Below are 21,912 nucleotides of genomic sequence, written 5' to 3'. Positions count from 1 at the left end.
ATCTCGGTGAGGTGCCATGGGGTCAAGGACACATCTTCTTTCCTTAATGTCCACTAAGTTATTTTGTTTCTTTTTGGGGCGGATGACTCAGACCCAGTAGTATCAGAGTGTTTTGTGTGTGCTGAAAGATTCACACCTGTGTTAGTGATTCTTATAGCTTGTTCTCTAGACACAACCATGTAGAAACAAAGTTCAGGACAGAAACAATAAGAAGGTGGGTACACACCCATTAGTCCCTGGGCCATATGAAACAGGAATTGGTTTTTGCATCTAACCATGAGTACTTATTAGCAATACTCTTTATCTTTTTGTATTCTACCAAACTGAATCCAAAGGCTTAACTACTTTTCTGCTCACATATGCCGTTAAGACTTAGCTCTCTCCTTTCTGCTCTTGACTTTCAATCTATTATCTGTAAAGAGGGCTTGAGAAAACCACAATTAGACTGATGGGTGGGGACAGACCCCTGATAAGCAGACAGACAGACAGAAAGAGAGGCAAAAGATAGATAACCAAAATGGCAAAATGTCAGTTTCTTCCTTTTACTCTAGACCAGGCAGTAACAAATGCTTAAAGACAAATTGGGTTTTTTCTCCTGTCAACATGGGTCTCCTGCCACCAGAAGAGGCCAGGCAAGCTTAGGACTGCAGCTTTCCTGTCCTTGTTGAAATGGAGCAGCCCTAAGGTAGGGGAAACACCACAAAGACTCTTAAAACTCCCAGCTCCCAAGAAGAGACTGGCTTGCAGCTCCCAAGTCTATGTGCTTTGCTGTGTATGTTTTGTCACCCCTAACTAAGATTTTTCTTCACTGGTTGATTTTGCTTCTCTAAGATTTCCCCTACTTATGTTTAAGATATTCCTGCCTGCCTTTGAATGCTTTAACCTGTAGAGAAATTTAACCAGATCAAGGCCCCTGGATTGTAAGAAGATAACATCATGTTTCTGTTCAAAACCCTTAAATGCTTCTCATTGTGTAGAGGAAAATCCCACATTCTCTAAAAAGTTGATCAGACTTTTCTCAAGTGCCCCTTCTCTTCATGTTCACTTTTCACACCACTGTGAGTCCCTCCAGCTATGCTGGGCAGACTCTTCCTTCATTGTCATATTCTCCTACTCCTGATGTAGTTGACACATTGAGTTCATCCACATGTGGCTGTTCATCTCCTCTCATGTTACATCTCTAACTAGTCCATCTAGAACATGACATGGCACTTATGGTTGTATGATACAGTGTATATTTATGTATGTATTTCCTCTACTGTCTTCTAGCAAAATTTAAACTTCTGACAGCTAGGAGCTTTGTCCATTTTAGTGTTTTAAAGGAGTGTCTAGAAGAACAACTGTTACATTGAAGATACTCAATTTGTACGAATTGAATAAGAAGACTTCTGATTCTTGTCTACCATAATTGACTTAAGAAAAGGGAGAGGTGTTAGGCACATGTCTCAGAAGTACAGGACTTCGACAGGAAATGCTACAGCACATTGAAAACATTAATGTCTAGTATTTTAAGACAATGATGTAGGCTCAGGTAGATTCTATCTGTGCTACACCTAAAAGGACAAAACAACAATATTTATGTTATTCAGGATATTTAAAATTTGAATCTAAAGCTGTTCTGTAAGGCTGAAGGAAAGGGACCCCTTTAGAGCCTAGTGGTTTATTCATATATTCGTTAAATTACACACTAATAGATTAATCCATTACTGTTTACCAAAAGCATATATGCTTTTGTTAATGTTGATCTAATAATTATAATTCCAACAATTTCTTAAGGAAATTAAACAAATGCTTAATTTCAACATTATTTGGTATACGGTTATTCATTATAAGAAATATGAGCAATCTAAATAACTAACAGTAAGTCTTAAGTTAGATATATTGTAGTTCAATTAAGCAACAGAATATGGTGCAGATGTTTATAAAAGAGATTTTCAATAAAATGCTTAGGGAAGAGATGAATATGAAACAAAATGTAATTAGTAAAATATGTGTCTAGAAATAAAGGCTTATGTTTATGTCAACTTAAGCATTTGAGTGTAAACAATAGTTGTTTCTTCATGTGCAAATTGCTAGAAATTGTACTTTTTGGTTTTGTTTGGTCATCAGGTCTTCTAGTGGTTCTATAATAAATATAAAATTTATGCAATTGAACTACGCAGTAGTGAGCCTCACACCCAGTGCACTGAGACCCTTCATATAGAAAAGCATCTAGGGCTCATCTATCATGTTTCTGCTTTGCAGATGCTTGCTGAGCATCTAGTATGTGCGGAGCATCTAAAAGAATGCTTTACATGAGGCCAGGCATCTGTGTATTTCTTTCTAAGCTCACTAGAAGCACCTGAGAGTAAGTCCGCTTAACTGTATTTTTCCATAACCAACCCAGAGATGTGTGAAAATATAGGGAATTTGGGAAGGGTGTTATAGATGTAATACATCTGACAAATGGGAGCAGGCTGTGGCAAACTGACAAGAGACGAGCGGAGACATAAATGTGACTTGCTGCCCTGTAAAGATTGCTAGAGCTGGCAAGGACAGCCAGCCTTGGTTCTGTTTAATAATAAGGGGGCATTTAATTAAAACCCTCAATAATATATTAAGTTTCCTGTGCTGGAATTACTCTGCCTTCCTGCTTATCTGTCCCTGAATGAGGTGATTTTCAGCAGTGTACTCAAACTGCATTATTCAGTCCTAACCAATAGCAATCCATTATAAATGAGCTTTTATCTACTGGTAGGTGGGGACTTGCATGGGACAGGATACAGTTGCCACCCGCTGTCTGCAACATTAATTCTGATAAGAGCAATAACATTTATTTCTCTTTTCTTATCAACAGAAATTCTCAGTGTTACTCAATTGCCAGTGGATCCTAATTAAGCGAATGTGTTCAATCCTCACTTCCTCCAAGAATCATACCCTTCCACTAGAAATTGAAGTTCTATAGAAGAAGCAAAAATGCTTCCATGTAAACAACAGAGGAGCTTATAGCTTTATTTATTCCTTCTTTTCCTTCATTTCCAGTCAAGCAATTTCCTCATGAAGAAAGATACATTAAAAGAAAAACAGACTGACTTTTTTATATTTGAGGTACACAACTGATGTTCCAAGCTATCTCATAAAAATGGGGATTATCATCAGAGTAGAAGAATATTGAAAGTGATAAAGAGTACCCATTGTGGTGGCAATTGTAGGGAGGAAAAGTACAATTTTGAGGAAGATGATAGACTTTTGAAAAGCAGTAAATCAAAGTATATACTTTATCATAATATGGTTAATTAATAGTAAATTATAATTATAGTTTTAAAGCATCCCATGTTAGATTCATATTACTAGTAAGCAAGTTCGCTTGGAGGGTATTGAGCAAAAACATACTCAAAGAAATAATAAGACTCATGACTGATGTTAGGGAAAGTACCAAAAAAAGAAGAAATTTATTTCAACCAATAGCAAAAGGAGAGCTGCAAGATGAACATTTCAGAGATCACAGAAGCCTCTCTGTACAATGATTTAAAGATTTATCAGGAAAGCAAGAGCTAGATAGTTAATGGTCAAGTGGGAAAGCAAGGGGATTTGGAATTAGATAGCTGTAGATAAAGGTACTATAACAAAAATGTGTGTCGATCTGTGTGTCACTACCCTTGTGTTTGAGTGTATGTGTGTGTATGTGTGTGTGCATGTTTGTGTGTGTGTATGTGTGTGTGTGTATGTTAAATGGCCTTTTCACAGAGGTCACAAATTAGATATTCTGTATATCATATACTTACATTTAAATTCATACTTATAGCAAAATTGCGGTTATGAAGTAGTGACTAAAATAATTTTATGGTTTGGGTTACCACAACATGTATTAAAAGGTCACAGCATTAGGAAGATTGAGAGCCATTATGTTATATGTCAGTGAAAAAATAAATGACGATTATAGGGCCACTTGGGAGACTAATCTATTTGCTTTTGATTAAGTAAGTGCTCAGTAGCTGGTAGCTATTATTGCCTCCTTTGGGTCTGAAAATCTCAAAATTACCTTAGTAGACTGCTTGAGGAAGAATACCTTTCCAATACACACTTAAGGATACAACTTGTGTGATGATCACTGTAGGTTTTCATAGGATCCTTTTCTGAGACTTTGGATAAAAGCATAGGCAGGCTATTTCTGGTTAGAGAACAAAAAGTACTTTGATGGTAGTCCACAAGTCTTGGAATGTTTCTCAGAGAGGGGTAGATAAGAGAAGAGTCCTACAGCAGTCCTGGAGGGAGTAGTGAAACCTGCACATCTCTATTGTATAACACCTTGTTATTTTGAAAGGATCGATAGGTATCTCCTGTAATAGCTGATTGCTTTTGAAAGAACGGCTTAGAAAACATCTTTTCTCAACCTCTGTGTGTTTTCTAAATTGGGCAAGCAGAAATTACTATTTTAATTAGAAAAATTACACTGAGTTTTCTATCATTTTTGGAGTATTGTGTCTTTTCTTAAGTATCACTGACGAAATGTTTGAAGAGCTGACAAGTGGTCAAGTGTGTAAAAATCAGATGATGATGTTCAGAAACAAGTTCCTCTCATAAAAACTACCAGAGACAAGAGAGACAAGTGTCTTTAACTTTTTAAATGTCCACAAAGCACAGGATACACTGTTTCATGTGAGAAGTCTAGCTTAGTACAGATAAATGTAATCTTTAAAAAAAATTAAAGTTTTGGTACTTGACATAAATTCTGAATCTTTTATTGTATTATATGGGAAAAAGTCTAGACCATACTCTCTGGAAACTTCAGCATGTGTGCATACATTTTACATAATGCTGGCCTATCAGACTGAGGCCAGCACCTGGTTTACCACTGTCTACAAAATGGCTGGGACTAACTCTGGGGGCTTTTATGCAGCATGAATGACTTTTCCTTTAGGCAGTTGTCTCTTTGATGCAAATAGTTCAGGTCTTGTCATGTCAATCATGAGGACTCTTTGACAACTAACAAATAATCTTAGCCAACCAGTAAATGCTGTGTTGTTGGGATTTATGCATGAACACATTGATTGACATTTTCAGGCCCAACTACATAAGCAAATGGCCTGTCACCTGGCATCTATGGATGTGCCCATCTGCCTACTGAAATTAGCTAGTTTGCTAGGATTTGGAATAAACCGTAGCTTTTGATAGGGAATGCAGACTATGTTTTGCTTTGTGCATTTTTTTTTTTTTTTTTTTTTTTTTTTTGGCCAATGGAGGGAAGCATAATCAAAGGGAAGGAAACTTGATATGACTGGAAGAATTGGCAGAAGAATTACTTCTTCCAGAAAGAAGTTAACTAATGATATTAGTCAAGAAATTAAATTTTAGGAAAATGTTTATACGACTCTGGGATATATAGAGAGAAATTCGAAAGTACAGTTCTTTAAGGACCTTAGTGATTATAGTGAGAAATCATGGTGTCTCTTCACAGCATTAGAGCAGTGAACTTCTGTCATAGGCCATGTTCTATTGATATGTAGAGACACATGATAACTGTAGAAAATTGGCCAGTCAAGGATATAGCAAATACATATAATCTAGAGGAATATTTACTAGTGTTGAAAATCCTTTCCTATTCTGACTTCATTTGTATATACTGGCGTTCTTAATTTGCCTTCCTAACATTATATATCATTTCCCATCTTGTGTTAAATAAAGAAAATATTACACTTCTACCCGTGTTCAATAGCAACTGCTGTGGGCTAAATTGTTTCCCTACCTCCAATCTACATGATGTCAGCTCCACCTCAAATGTGACTCTGTTTGGAAACAGAGTTGTAAAAAGTTAATTAGAAATAAATTAGGTTGTATGAATAGTGTGGTGGTTAATGGCCATTGCCAACTGGTGAGCCTAGCATCATTTAGGATAATGAAGATCCCTCTGGATAAGCCTCTTGAAAGCATTTCCAGAGGGGATTAATTCAGAGGTAAGAGTTGGGATGTGGGGATCAGGGAATCATGCCACAAAAGGGAGGCTTAGGAGAAATAAAAGAGGAAAAAGGAACAAGCCAGCAAAATTCTAGCATTCCCCCTGTTTCCTGGTTTACTGTGATGTGAATGGCTATGTATATCTTCCAAACCATGATGGCCTGAATCCACTGAAACTATGATTTAAAATAAGTCCATCTTCTGTTTATACTGTTCAGCCTGGCATTTTATCATAGTGACAAGAAAGGTAAGTGACAGAATGGGGGTCCTGATCTGACAGAAATGGTGGCTTTATGACAAGATTTTTCTGTGCCTCTGTCCGCACTCTATGTACAGGTGTGTATTTCCATGCACATACATTATAAAAGACAATGTAATAACAGAGAATACAGCCACATATAACCTGTGGGGATAGTCCTGCCAAGAAATAGAGTGTATTGGCCCCACCTGATCTTGGACTTACCAGTAACTCACAATGTAAGAAAATAAATTCCTATTGTGGAAATGACCAGTCTGGTAGTTTGTTATGGCAGCCAAAGCTGAATATGACACCAATTATGTTAAAGATGCTTGGTTTTGTTGTTCTAAGTTGTATTAAACTATTATGGCAGTATCTTGGCTCAGATTTTGTTTTTTTAGGTATGTATATGTATGTTACTGTGTGTGCATGCATGCACCTGTGAGTGTGAAACCCAGCGATTGATGTTGGCGTCTCTTCCTCAATCCATCTATGCTTTATTTTCAGAAAGAGGTTATGTTAATGAGTGCAGAGCTTGCAAATTCAGTTAGACTTCATGGCTAGAGGGCACCAAGGATCCTCCTGTTTCTGGCTCTTTTGTGTTGAGATTTTAGGTATCAAATTGAAATGGGTGATGGGGATTGAGCCCGAGGTGCTACTAACAGTCAACTGAGTGAGCCATCTTTACAGTGCCAGAGTTTTTATAAGTTTTCTTTTTGTTTTCTTTCAAATAACATTTCTTAGTTTCCTAACTAAGAGAAATTATATTTGTTGCTCATATCCTATGTCACTTTTGGTGACATTTTCCATTGGTAGTGGTGATGGAAGAGAAAAAAAAATCACCATATATCTTGAAAGGCTTATTTATTGACACCAATCTGTCTAACATAACATGTGGTTTGGCATCAAATATGGAGCCTTTCCTCAATACTACATCTTAAATAATTGCATTCTATTGCTTGCCCAGTTTCTGTAACAAAGGTATGCGAATGAATAGAGAAGCTGAAGCTATTATAACTCATGGCTAATAATAGAACTGCACTAACTAAATATGAAAAAGAACAGGCATAAATACCATTTTTGAATATTCAAGAACAAAAACCAGATACGTCTTTAGGAAAGTATTTTATTTTTGTTTCAACAGATGAAATCCGTAACTTTTTTTTCCTGATAAGACAATTCAGACATACAAATCAATTACAACAATGTACTATCAGATCCCCCCTCCCTCCCCTATATTTTAAAGCAACTGACAATTTTGAAGGACACTAAGACAATGTGGTAATTAAAATATGGCCCTGTAAGAAAATAATTACAACAGTTGTGGAGAAGAACTTGTCCTTTGATCAAAACAGACGGCAAAGAATCATTATGAAATTAGAATTGTAGCTTCCTTTTCAATTAGAAGGAAAGAGGGTACGTCATGAAACAGAAAGCTGGGGAGTCAGACTGAAAAGAACAGAAAGCCCTAGGCAAAAATTTCACAGATACAATGTGTCCCCTTGAAGATACCTATTCAAATACCCTTTCCATGTTGAACTGAATATCTGCTTCCCATGCCCAGCACCTGGGAGTGAATCACTTCTGTTCTCCTTGTATAAATGTAATAACATTTCAAAGCCAGCAGCTCTTAATGAGAGAAGAGAATTTTTAAAATAAATTTTTGCAGAAGTCAGTGATGTTAAAGATAAACCAAGCCACAGGGGCTAGAGAGATATCCTCAGAGACCTGAGGCTCCTGGGGGCATAGGGTTAGGGGAGGGGAATAGCCACTGCTTTGTCCCAATCTAAATCCCATAGCACCTTTATGGCAGGTTTGCAGTTGTACACAGTGTCCCGCCTGCTGCTCTCAGTAAACCTCACAGCACCTTTGTGAGGTAGGTAGTGTTAGACTCATTTAAGACAGGGATACAGAAATGTTAAATATTTTGCCCACAAAGAAAATGGAGTCCAGAGATGGAGCCTTAGGGACTCTCACTCTAGATCCGTATCTTTTCAATACTTCACTATTCTGACGCCCTGAGAGTGGATCATTAAAGAAAGTAGGTCCTTATTGCCAGACCCCTGCCTGGTTAGGTGGACACTGAAGATCGTCTCCAAACCACATAGTTTGGATGCTGGAATGAGAAACAGGTGGTAAGCAGTAGAGGCAGCAGAAGACTGATGTGTATTTGAAGTACAATGTGAAGATGATTTTATCTACCAATGTTCAGTTAAGTTATTTTTATTATGGATACTCAGCACACACTACATGAGTAAGGAGATTCTGCTTGGAGAGTGTGAAATTAAATTTTCTACATTTCTTAAAACAGAAGGCGGCGAAAGCCAATCAAACAAAAGGTTGTGGTAGCCAATCAAAGAAAAGAAGGAATTAAGTAGTTTCCTGAATGTTCTGTGAGAATCTGAGCTAATATTGGCAGTATTTGAAAGAAAATAAATATAACAAAAATTGAGATTGTTTTTAATACGAATTTTTTTTTTTTTAATATGGAATCTAAACAGTGAGTGCTGCGGTTAGAGGCGGTGTAGCGTTCACAATGCTATATTGGTTTTCTTCTGTAGTTCGAGTCTCCTACATCTGCTTATTCACTCAAGACTTTCGTCGAAAGGTTTGCACCGCTCAGTTTACAAGTGCTGTTCTGGGAAGACGCTGAACTGCCTAAACAGTGAACTACTGTTATCTCTCCTCACCAGCTAGGAGACAGTTTCCAGTTATTTTCCATTTCTCTGAACCCATTTATTCATTTCAGAGGACTCTGGGCAAAATGTGCTTTATATTGAATCTAGTCCTGCATAATATCAGCAAATTCTTATGTCAGTGCCAAGGAGGACTCTCGAGGCCACTGAAGCACAGGCAACTGGATTCTTCGGGTGTTGTTAAAATGAAAGAGATTATATAAATCAAGGTCGTGGGGCTGACCCTGTAATCTCTTCATATTACATGTTTGTTCTGGGATTAGTGGGTTAATTCCCAACAGGGTGTTTGAACTGACAGAGTGGGAGCTTTAAGGAAATCTATATAGTGCTCTCTCTCTCTCTCTCTCTCTCCCCCTCCCTCTCCCACTCTCTCTCTCTTCTCCTCTCCTCTCCTCCTCTGCCCTCCCCTCTTCTCTCTTCTTCTCTTCTTTCTCCCTCTCCTCACTGAACTCATGTGTGTGTTTAAAGAAATATTTAACTTTCATGGGAACTTTGTATGTATGTAATGGATGCAAACTATTTTTCTTTTGTATATGCAGCTAACAGCCAATGGCTAAAGGAGTAGATTAGAAATAGTGAACTGCCTCTGTGCTATGGTACTAGCATCTTGATCTCTTGTGGTGAGGAATAATATGCCCATTGAGGCTGCAGTTAGAGAAAAGTTCACATAAATGTTACTTCTGCCTTGGAGGGATAGCTGGTAAACAGATTTGTCTCCTAATGTGACAATAAATCCCTATTTTGCAATTGCATGCAAGATTTAGGGTCTTTCTGTCAGGACATGCACTACCTAGTGACATGTGCTTCAAATTTCAGACTGTCACTCCTGGAAGATTCTCATTTTAATTATATTTATTGGTGCTCAAATAAGATAAGGGCACTCTTCAGGCAGGACATAATCTTTAAGGTACCATTTCTTTTTCTTTCTCTCTTTTTTCTTTCTTTCTTTCTTTCTTTCTTTCTTTCTTTCTTTCTTTCTTTTTCTTCCTCTTTTTGTGTGAAATGGTACCTAGTAATATTGGTGTGTGTGTGTGTATGCATGTGTGTGTGAGTGTGTATTAATTGATTTTAAAATTCATGTGCTATTTAGAGAAATTTTTTGGTATGTTCCAGTTTATCCTATTCAGAGTATTATGGAAAGAAGCAAGGGCTGTGTAGCTGTAACAAGGGACTTCCTTACCAATGCAAGGCTTTTGACAAGGGTTTATAGTTTTTGAATTGAGTTATTTGTAACAGTTGATGGAAGGCACGGAGTGGCAAGCCCTTGAAGCTAGTGTTTTCAGGTTTCCAACAGTGAGTGGGGAAATGTGAGGTGGATTTGCCCTCAAGTTGTCATCACTGTTTCCTTAACTTGGCTTTCTTTTACATTTATCTTTATGCTCTGCTTTGGGTCTGACAATGAATAATTAAGAAAATAATTTAGGGTCATGGAATAGGCTTATCTACCTTAAAGGACATAGGTAGGCTCTCATAACTTTTATTCCCATTGTATCATGATATAGAATTAACAAAAACAGAGCAATATCCTCAGGAGTGAGAATGGGAAGTGAGAGTGAAAACAGAAACACAAACATGATGAACTTCTAGTTTATGACATAGTACATAACCAGAGATTCCTTAGAAGTATGGGGTGAGCAGCCAGTAACTGCATTCAAAATCAGTTTGCAGTGAATTTAGTAACTAGCTTTCACGGCCACATAGCTTGCTCAATGCCTAAGAGCAAGTTCTGAAGCAGTAGGTTTATCATATCCTGGATGGTGTTCCCTGGACAACCATGCTGTGGGAAGTGGGTTTTTGTTTTTGTTGTACAAAGTGATACTGTGATAGCTGTGACTATTGTCTGACCAGCTCTGGCAGTCCTAAGAAAAAATTCTTCAAGGATAAAGAAATCACATGGCAAGCTTTCCATTTTGAAGTTAAAGAGTAGTTAACTATGGTTTTCTTTTGCAGCCACAGAATTTTTGCATTTGCAGTGGCCTGGCAGTGAGTCTAAGCTTTATTGTTTCTGTCAATATGACATCCTGGACGTCATAAAATGAGCAACATAGGGTGAACACAATGCCACAGCAGGACAGCTACCCGAGCCTGTCTCTGTAAGTCTATTCCTGAAGGTATGCAACCAAAGGACATACATTTGTCAGTAAGATTGCTCAAGAAGAATTTTCAATATGTTCTCTCCTTAACACTAGAAAAAATTCTCTTTTTTTCTATTAGCAGTATAATTAGATACCAGAGTCTTTTTAACTTATTATTTTGTGCATTTTTTTTTACTGTACAATATATTTTTGATTATGAAAATCCAAGTGAGCAAAGGCTTAGAAAAAAAAAACCAGATGATGCTGTTGTAGGTATAGCTTTCTGGATGCTTAAATGTCAAATGATTTTGACAATTTTGTAAGCAATGCAGGACTTATGTTCACTAAAGTGTAATATCTTTACAGTATGGCTGATCGTATGGATTTCAGTGTCCAGCTGATCAGCACATGACCCCTTAGTAATATTTAAGATTAGAAAACCTGACAGCCTGGCCGCTCTGTGGGGCATAATCATTCTATCATCAGAAGAACATTCAATCAGATATGAACATTCCTTCATAGTTGAACAGACTCCTTTCTCTGTCTGATACTAACGATCTTTCCAAGTCTTATGTTGCTTGTGAAGTTCCTATAACCTACCTCTCCCAAGAATAAAGTATTTCCCAGATAATTCAAATTGCTTTTTTAAAAATTATATATATATATATATAATATATATGTAATATATAATATATATGTAATATATAATATATATATATATATATAATTTTTAAAATAATACCAGAACAGATTTAACTGAGCTATTATATGCATAAGCCCTTTTCTTCAGCAAACAGAACATATTTTCTTACTTATTTCATATTAACTTATTTTTACATGTAGAAAACCCAATGCACCCATGATAATTACCCATTAATAATAGTTAACAATACACAAATCTAAATGAAGATCCTTTTGTCTTTAGCATTATTTTAAATTTCCTTTAAGAACAAAAACAAGCGCACACCTTTAATCCCAGCACTTGGGAGGCAGAGGCAGGTGGATTTCTGAGTTCGAGGCCAGCCTGGTCTACAGAGTGAGTACCAGGACAGCCAGGACAACACAGAGAAACCCTGTCTTGAAAACAAAACAAACAAACAAACAAAAACCCAAACAACCAAAAAAAAAAAAAAACCCAACAAAAAACCCCCCATACTTTGAGGCTTCTTGAAAAAAAAAAAGTTAGGTTCCTGGTTAGTAATATACAATCATGGTACAGTTCCTTAGTCAGGCTTTAATAAAAACCAAAACCAAAACCAAAACCACACATTAAGGGGAAATGCAGTTGTAAATTGTTTCATTTTTCTTTCTCTTGTTCAAGCTTACTCCCTTTTTAAACAGTTATATTTTAAATACTTAAAAAAGCTACCCTCTCCATATATACAATCGGCAGCTTTCCCTTTGATTATGAGGTGGGCCATTTTCTACTTCATGGATACAGCTTATGAAGACAAGAACACTGGGTATAAATGGCCCAGGTAGACATGGAGTACCTGATTTTATAGCTGGGGAAGAAAGGAGGAGGTCTCCTTTCAAATATCCACTACACAGTCTGTATTTTTCTTACAACTCAGTTCCACTTGTCTTGTCCCATGGATATGTACACACAGGTGAGGGTGTGCATGGACATACTGCTGTAGGGAATGGGAACCATTTCCCCAAAGCTGTGCTGAATCGTCCATCTCATTATTATTTCTTGACATACGACTCATAGCTTTTGTCAATGATTTTGCAGTGTAGAATAAGGATGATAAAGCAATTTCAAACGGGAGGCATGCAGAACTATAAAGAAAGCTAACATGCAGACAATGTCTGCTCTTTGGGCCCTTCTGGGTCAGGAACAAAATTCTTAGGTCCATTTTCAGTATGGGCAGTTATCTTTTGAACTGCACTGGAATTAAAATGTAGTTAACCAATGCACAAAACAGTGGCAGTCTTGTTCTTTTTCTAAAGCATTTAAGCATATTACAGATAGAGCCTTTCTTAAAGTGTTAAGTGTTCTCCTGATTATACCAGGTCGTTTCTTTTTGCTCAGGCTATATATAAAGTGTTCTATTTAAAGATGGCTTTATAGTAGCCCACTTGTTTCTAGGAGGGGTGGGGGAAGAAAGGGCGAGGGGGAGAGAGAATAATCCAACCTCCAGATTGCTGTCGGATTGAGACTATGTGAATGGGAAGCCTTAACTTCTAAAGTGTTATGTGAGAAAGACTGGAGGGTTCCTATCTCCTCTTTCTTTTTTCTTTGAGGCCATTTCCAGTTGAACAATTACACAAGAATTTCTGACATCTAATGAAAGAAGATTCCTCTCTGGAGAGAGCCTTCATTGATGAGGCACAGCAGTAACTTACAGGTGGCAGTGATGGATAAGCAAGTGCAGAAGGGGCTATCATTTCAGTCGTGGCCTCCACAAAGGAGACAGGAACCTAAGAGATTGTGCAGGCTTTTTGCTGCCTGTAGACTTACTACCAGTGGTCAACATCCAAATGGAAATAAAAATATACTACGATTGTTTTTCTAGCTTATTATTATTGTTGTTAAACATTCACTGTGCCTGATTTAAACTTTACCAACAGGTAGGTGTGCACAGAGTAAAATATAGAACTTGATCCTGGCTGAACTATCACCACTGCTGGCCCAGGGAACCTTGGGATCTAGTTCATTATAGTAGGGTACCTACTGCACACACTGCTGCTTCCTCATTTTTCCATTCTGGATGTCTAGCAGGGAACTTGGAGTGTGGGAGGAGGGCTATTGAGGCGAAATGAAGGATAGAAATCTAAAGATCACCTGAACTTATCTTGGTCAGATTCCTATATTTAGAAGGAGCAGCATCTGTCTACATTGTGCTTTAAGCCTTCATGCATTTTAAGCACGTTTTTGGTTGTTTTGGTTGTTTCTGTCACTAGGGCTTCATCTTGGCTATCTGTTGAGAAGCTGACTGTAGATGAGCAGTTCCAGTCTCCTGCCCACTTCTGGAGGAAACACACAGCTACACATAAACTGCTCTCTAAGTGGACAAGGTAATTTCATATTGAAAAAAATATATCATTAATTATTTACTTATGGCATCATTTCTTAGCTAACTGTGTAAGCATAGATATAGGCTCCAGGTTCCAACTTAGTCAAAGACCACAGCAAATAAACACTCATCTCTCCTCTCGATGGCCTATGTTGGGAGGAGTTCTTTGCCTAGTAATCATAGTTTTGCTGGTTCACATGTGAGGAGGCTGTCATGGGAATGGCCTTTGAAAGTAGAAATGGAGAGAGATCCATATCAAGTGTTTGCTAGGTACCAAGATACACCTTCTCTCATCTATCCAAATAAAAAACTTAAAAAGCCAATGTCAAATGATATTTTATTGCCCACTTTTTTCTATCAAGGCAGAATAATGTAAAAAAAAAAATCATTAAAAACAATCATGGGTATTAGACCAAAGGGGTTGAATAGAGAAAAGTCAATGGAAATAACTGATCCTATGATATATTATTCTACAAGGAAATGATCATTTCAGCAATTAAAATGATACATCTTTACTCTAAATACCAAATAGAATGAATGGCTTTGGTCTCAGTGGACTGCTGTTGTTTTGCTTTGTTGTTTTGTTGTTGTTGATGTTTTCTTTAACTTGGTTCACACCCCACATTTGCAACCCCATGTTGCAACCTACAGATGGCCAGGACTCAGAGAAAGAACCTAAGAAGCCATGAAAGTTTAAACAGAAGCACAATCACTGATTCTTCTTTGGTCGGGAGAGAACTATAAAAATGAGCAATAAAGCAAATAGAATTTAAATAGATCCTGTGTCTCCCTCCAGCCTTTCTTTAAATTCTTGATGTCTTTTCTGTCAGGTTTGAGTCTTCTCAGTTGAAAATGATCTATTTTTTCTTTTCTACAGAGCCTCAAGACACATTCTGTGTTGTTTCACAGTTCTGTGCACAGCCCCTGAAGATAAAAGAAATGCTTTGACAGAGAGATGAAGAAAGACCCTGTAAGTAAAAGTTAATTTACATGGGGCTCTATGCAATTTTACTTCTCTAGGATCACACCCTCTCTTTTCTATGCCTCTCATACAGAAATATATCTGTTCCTACTGCAGGAATGGAATGTGACACAAGGCAGGCTTCAGTGGAGATGAGATTTAAATAATCCCTTTTAAAGAGCCATAGAGGATTGTGACCCTTGAACTTCCTACGTGAACCAAGAACAAATTCTTTGACAGGACAACGAGAAAAGAACAAATTCTGAATGTTTGTACTGAAGAGAGCTGTTGTTGTTGATAAGCAAAATTACCAAGGAGGCCGACCAAGCCTAGTTTTCACAAATGCCCCTATGAATGTGGAAGCTTAGCTGTATTGTATGTTCAGAATTTGAAAATACTTGAAAAGTACGTGATTACAGAGGCTGTGGAAATGAAAAGCGGCTGGAAAAGAAAATAAAACAAGGATTTCTGTAAAGGAGAAATTGCTTACCAGCACACCAATCCCCCTTATTTTTTGGCTAAGTTAGTTATCTGATTCTAGGAATTTGCTTACCAATATTTGGTAGATGAATAAACAGAGGATTAGGGCTCTAGCCAGGAAATTTTCTTACATTAAATGCTAGAAAGAGTAAGTGGTTCTTTGAAAATGCTTACTAAATACAGACTATTGGTCAAGTAAAAACAGCATGCTGAGTCAAATAGTTGTGTTTCTTCATAGGACACATTAAGGACCTCTCGTCACAGATGGAACTCAGAGATGGAGTGTCCAAAGGGACAAGTGGGCCAGAATACTGACTGGTCTGACCAGTTATTCTTTACAATGGTCTTGCTTAACCGAACAGAGAAGTGACCATAAAGAAAAAAAATCATGCAATCCTTTTGTAAAACTGTAAAGAAAAGCCCCAGGGTTGTGGTCAGTGGAATTCCAGAGCTAGGCAAATCCCAATGAGAAGTACCAACAGTGAGGAAATGGGAAGTTAGATGCCCATTCATTTTTTAAATAAATCTTTTAGTATACTGCTTTATGCAAAAGTTGCCAATTCTCTTGGAAAAATCTGCTAAATATGCTATCATGGTCTGAACTGTTATTATAATAATTATACTCATACTAAAAACATTGGGTTAAGAACATTTTGGAGGGGCATTGTTCTAAAGCTGACCACTTGGGAGATAATATGGAACTCCAGTTTGGGGAAATGATAAAAGTTAAGTAGGAAAAGGGATACTTCATGCTTAAAACACATAAGAAAAAATCCTAGAATGAAATATTTTAAAAATGGGACTTTTCAAAGGTTTTATTAGAATTACATAGATTTTTTTTGAACTTGTAAGTTCAGGCTATAGAATCCACCATTTGTTCAATGTATTAGTTACTGGGGCTTCATTTTGGAAGGTTGTTTAGTAGTATCTTAAGTATTCTATGGGTCAGAGGATAAATCCCCAAGAGTACAGAATCTCTCTTCTTTTGACAGAATCACATACAAACCTTTGAAATCTTTAAACTAAATATTTCCTCCTTTAACTTAAATCAAATTTCGTTTTTCTCAGAAGGCTTTTAGTTAACTTTTATGATTTTTGCCAGAAAATAGTGAAATAATAAAACCCTCTTTTAGGTCAATAGTTCACCCCCTTCTCGTTCTCTCTCTCTCTCTCTCTCTCTCTCTCTCTAATATACATACACACACACAATATGTCCAGTACATGTTTTTTTAATGTGTTTGAAAATTAAAAGGAAGTAGATTTTCTTTTGTAACTCTACCTTTCCACTTTAACTTTCTTATTTGTAAGAACATAGCATTTAATTTTTTTAAGAATTGGAAATTTTGATAGAATTTAACTTAGGTTGATACAAATTGCTACAAATGAATTAGTCTAACAACTGAATTTGTAAATATTTGTGATAATCAGTAGGATAATTAAATGAAATCTAGCTCAAGCCAGCAATTATTCAATCTTAAACACACACACTCACTCACACACACACACACACACACACACACATACACACACACACACACAAATACACACTCATTTCCTACTCACTGGTAAAGGAGAAATGGGTTTAGATGTATTGCCACCCAGTATGCAAAACAATCTGTGAAACTTTTAGAAATAAAGGCCAATTTAATAGTGCTGAAGTTCTTCATATTTTCAAATATTTTATGAAGTTAGGCTTTTGAGGGTCAGACCCACAATACTAAAAGTTAGAAATCCCAGGATCCTTCCATATATCTTACAACAGAACACAAAGGAGATCTTCCGTAATATCCTCTCAAAATGTGAAAATTATAGAAACTGCTTATGTTGATTAGATACATGCCATTTCAGGAATATAGTCTGCATCCAGTATTTTCAGGCCATATGGATGTATGGTTTGAACGTTATGCAGGACTCAGCCAAATGGAATTATGCTTCCTTAAGTCAGGCCACTTTAGATAATAATGCTATTTTTTTTCCTTTCTCTTCTTTTTTTCTGGTTTTGTTTGCAGTGGAAACATTAATATCAGCTTAATTAGGCAAATGTGCTCAGGCCAAGAAGGCAAAAGAATCGGCACAGCATTACATAGTTGTAGAACTATAAGCTTAGCTCTTTCCCAGTCAAGGAACAAAACATCATTTTTTTTTAGATCTATATTGGTTTTTCTTTCACTACTTCACACAAAACATATTCCTCTTGTCTATGCAATATAGTCTTCAATATGAAACTAAAAATCTTGATCAGGGATCAGGGAATTACCCTGAAGTTGCCTAATTGTGGTCCTACTGTGTATATAGTACTTGAGTAGATGTTGGGATGTCATGTGCTGTGCGTTCCCTTTGATTGGCAGCCCTCTGGCAGACAGCTGCCACATTTGGAAGAGATCATTGGCTGAATCCCTGCTGTGATGCTCTTGTCTCACCCTGCTTCCTATTGACTTCTGAAACCTCCGTATTCAGAGAGCTTTTAGACAACAATTATTTATATTAGCTATTGGTGAATATTGCCAAATAATTCTATATAATCAATATTCTCTTTTCCATTGGTCATTAACCCATTAGCAGTGACTGGTGAAAGCAAAACTAAGCAGTAGCTACATGGATTACTTTTATGAGTGACACCTACCTTGCATTCTACAGGTACATCTAGTGATGTACCACCTTCTGGAGAAACCAAGGGCTTCTGTTACAGTAAACTGGTCCAAGTTGGTAGTGTACGTATAAAAAATATTCCATTCTGTATCAAAACTAGGCACATGCCTTTATTTATAGTAACAGAAGTTAACAGAGTTGAGCAGTTTTGACTTGGGTCTTGTTTCTTGGCATCCTACATCAGACATACACATCTCAACACATCTCTGCCTATTATTCCAGGGATCTATTCTCAGGTTTATCTGCAGGTAAGAGGAAGGTGAGATCACACTTGGATCTATACTGGTGAGTAACTAAAAGCACAACCTCTCATTCATATTGCTTTAAAACATATACAGCATATATGTTTCAAAAAAGAATATATTGATCTCTTTTTGGTGCTGAACCAACAGTATTGTATGATGCAAGGTTTTAACAAATGATAATAAATACAAATTTTACTGTAGAGTATGTTTTAGACAAATGTGTCTTTTTTAATATGTAAATCCTACACTGTAGGTTGTTCTTTTTAAATTTTTTTTCTTTTAGTTTTGCAGTGGTAGAAAATGTTGAATTATTGTCCATCAGCATGAGCCAAAGGTTCAGGTTCATTACTGAGATCCCCAGAATGCCAATATTTGCAATGCAAACAATTAGTATCCCACTGTGTGAAGGGCTCTGACACATGCCTGCCTGCCTCTAATCAGCCAGTCTCCATGAGAAGTCCTCCTGCTTCCATGGATCCTGCTTTGACACAGGGGCAGCTGCGTGAAGCTGCCTGATAACCTTGTGATCCATTCACTCTATCAGACGTCTTACTCATGACCAACAGTAACACAGAGACAGTAGAGCGTGGTGGGCCCTTAGATCATTTTCATGTTGAACCTCCTGGGTCCAGCCACCTCCCCTTCCACAACAGCACCATTGTTTTTTCGGGGCACATACTCAAGGTCAATGCTGTTTTTATGCTTGCCTTTTCCTCGGCTCCACACAAAAAGAAGGAGAAAACAAAATAAAACCACTCCCAGGAATGTGAAACAGCCCATGGCTGTAGATACCAGTATTGTTTTAAGGTCCAGGGAGAAAGTATTGGCATTAGTGCCGTTGGAAATGGTGTCGTTGGCGTCAGTCATGTACATAGGGGTCCTGTTTGCGTAAAGAAAGCGGTCTGAAGTGAATCCCTTCACAGTGAGAGACGCTGTGAAGGTATCATTCCCAGCAGCATTGCTAGCGATGCAAACATACATCCCACTGTCTTGATCCTGGGCGAAGCGGATTTCCAAGGTGCCATCACCCAACACAGTGGCCCTTCCGTTGGACTTGGTGGTGATAAAACGCCTTCGAGGTGTCACCCAGGAAATCACGGGCTGTGGGTCGCCATCAGCGTTGCACTCCAGCTGGACCGTCTGCCCTTCGTCCACGAGTAGATGCTGTAACTTCTTTTCACGGATTTTGGGTTTTTTACAGGTAAAATAAAAAGAAAGAGCAGTGCTATGGAAATCCTTAAATGACCTCTCACGGATGGTGTCTGGCCCGGCACACATGGGTTGCTGACCCCCAAACTGCAGGGTAGGCTGTCGCTGAAGGAGCCAGAGGAGTCGGCAGTCACAGGCTAGTGGGTTGTTGTTAATGCTCAGGACCTCCAAAGCCCTAGGGGAGGAGAAAACATTCTCTTCCAATGTTTCCAGCAGGTTCTGAGATACATTGAGCACACGGAGGAAGCGGAGCCCTTGGAAGGAGTGAGGCTCAATAGTGCGGAGCTGGGCCCCCACTATATGAAGCTCCTGTAGGCGGATCAGGTCAGAGAACATGCCTGCTTCAATAGTGCTGATGGGATTGTAGGAGAGGTTTAGGTGGGTCAGGTATACAAGGTGTTTAAAGGCGAGGAAGGGGACAGTGGATAGGTTGGTGTTGGTGATTGAAAGGGACGTGAGGTTGAGACCATAGAGGCTATTGGCGGGCATCAAATCCAACAAAGGCCAGTAGTCGATCTCTAGGTTTTTTAGGTGGAACAATCTTTTAAAGGCATACACAGGCATATTGTTGATATTGAGATGCTTCAGATGCAGGGTGATGAGGCTGCGGAGATGAGAGAGGGCTTCTGTTGGTACTGCTGTCAAGTTGCACTTCTCCAGGGTGAGCTGCTCCAAGCTAAGTAGTCCGCTGAAGGCCCTGTGCGATATATAAACCAAATCATTGTCCCCCACTTCTAGAGACTTCAGGTTATGCAGATCCTGGAACATGTAGTCCAGCAAAATGACAATCTTATTCTCACTAATGTCAAGCTTGGTGAGGTTGGACAGTCCTGTGAATACTCCTAAAGGGACCAACTTAAGGCGATTGCCTTTGAGGCGGAGGGAACGTAGGTTAAAGAGGTTGTTAAATGCCCCGGGCTCTACATTGGCGATGATGTTGTCGCTCAAGTCTATCTCCTCCAACAGAGGATATGAGATGAATTCTTCCGGGTTTATGCTCTTTAGTCGATTTTTGCTTAGGTCCAAGATTTTGGTCTCAATGGGAATGCCTTCTGGGATCGCGAGCAAGCGTCTTCTGTGGCAGCTAACAGATTTGTTCTGGGCGGAGCACTCGCAGCGAGCAGGACAGCCAATGGTGGATCCCATGAAGAGTAACACCATAGCCAGACCCAGGAATGGCTGCCAGCATGGTATAGCCGTGTGAAGCATGACTCCACTTCTTAGTCTACACCTTGGTTATGGGCCTGCATGTTTGGGGAAAGAGAAGGTGAAAAAGACTTGTTAGGACAGAGACAGGGGGATATTTTAAGAAACCAAGTTATAGCACAAAGGTACGGGATTTGGTTACAACCAAATCTGGGATTGCACACAAAGGTTCACACATTATCTACATTGTCTTGGGGCAGTTATTTCATCTTTGTACTTAGGTGTTCTTGACTATTAAGTGGGAATAATGGAGGTGGAAAATGAAAAAAGAAATGAAAAGGAAAGGACATGGCAGATCCTAGCTATGGTGGAGACGGCTTACTGTAGATAAAATGGGAGCGTAGCCGGAGACAGGGACTTGCCAGAGTCCAGAGTGGCTACATAAGCCATTTAGTGGAGGGGGGTGGCACGGAGGGGGTTGGGAGTGGAGAAGAGGGGACAGCAGCTTCGGACCAAGAGCAATATCCTGGGCCGGAAGACTGGCTAAGAAAGTAGAAGAAGAGCCCGGTAATCAAAATGGCTGGACTATATAGAGACGGACAGCTAGGAGAAGGCAGCCCAGCCCCTGGTTTAGAAAAGTTTAGGTTAGGGGGAAGGGTATGCCAGCCAGAAGGGCCCTATAACAGGTAAGGACTAAAGAATGCAGGGAGAAGCTGGCAGCCAGCCACTGTTTTGATTATTAATAGGCACCTCAGCCATTTGTCCTGGGTTTCAAACCTAACAGGTGGTAACTATTGGAACCAAGAAGATGACCAACTCAGGACTGGAAAAGTAGAAAGAGAAGTTCAACATCTGGCATAGACTAAGCAAAATAGCATATATTTCACACACAATAGAAAATTTAAAATTCAAAGCAAAGAAACACAGTGCCTAAGAGGACTCGAGCTCTGGTGAGTGGACATCTGCATGTCTGCTGGTAGGGAGATCACCCTCTATGGCAGAGCTAGTAAAAGTTTCAACAACAGGCCTTGGATCTCATGTTCAAATCCATTAACATCTATGGCAAGGTATTGAGAACTTTTTCTTTTCATATGTGTATATTGTGTTAAGAATAGCCTTTTGATTTTAAGGCAATTCTCTGTCAGAATCCAATAAGTCTTGGCTGAAGCAACTTGCTTATTTGAGGTAAGCGTTGCCTGTCCTACCTCCCCACCACTGTGCTTCTTACAGGGACAATGACACAGGATTGAGAAACCACT

The 21,912-nt window shown here is 38.5% G+C and overlaps 1 protein-coding gene and 1 long non-coding RNA gene across 10 annotated transcripts in view; one reads left to right on the top strand and one right to left on the bottom strand.

Moving 5' to 3' along the window:
- The first annotated feature begins 575 nt into the window (after window positions 1-575).
- On the top strand, window positions 576-17,057 carry LOC116087962. 2 transcript variants are annotated; one of them, XR_004117724.1, is made up of 4 exons: window positions 576-685; window positions 13,851-13,964; window positions 14,841-14,933; window positions 15,042-17,057. It is a non-coding gene; the product is annotated as an uncharacterized LOC116087962 (long non-coding RNA). The 2 variants fall into 2 exon arrangements; XR_004117725.1 differs by lacking the exon at window positions 576-685 and adding an exon at window positions 10,896-10,979.
- The window catches only part of Lingo2 (leucine rich repeat and Ig domain containing 2), a 1,215,328-nt gene continuing 1,206,817 nt past the window's right edge, over window positions 13,402-21,912 (bottom strand). For 7 of the 8 annotated variants that reach the window (XM_031366384.1, XM_031366385.1, XM_031366386.1 and 4 more), the window contains one exon: window positions 18,438-20,751. In XM_031366384.1, coding sequence (XP_031222244.1) covers window positions 18,896-20,716 — 1,821 coding nt within the window. In that variant the 5' untranslated portion in view covers window positions 20,717-20,751 and the 3' untranslated portion in view covers window positions 18,438-18,895. Of the gene's footprint in view, window positions 14,888-18,027; window positions 20,752-21,912 lie in introns of those variants that run through there. The other variant, XR_004117723.1, reaches the window with a different exon arrangement.

The sequence above is a fragment of the Mastomys coucha genome, unplaced genomic scaffold (assembly GCF_008632895.1).
Source record: "Mastomys coucha isolate ucsf_1 unplaced genomic scaffold, UCSF_Mcou_1 pScaffold14, whole genome shotgun sequence".
NCBI lineage: Eukaryota > Metazoa > Chordata > Mammalia > Rodentia > Muridae > Mastomys > Mastomys coucha.
This window is presented reverse-complemented; position numbering and strand designations above follow the sequence as displayed.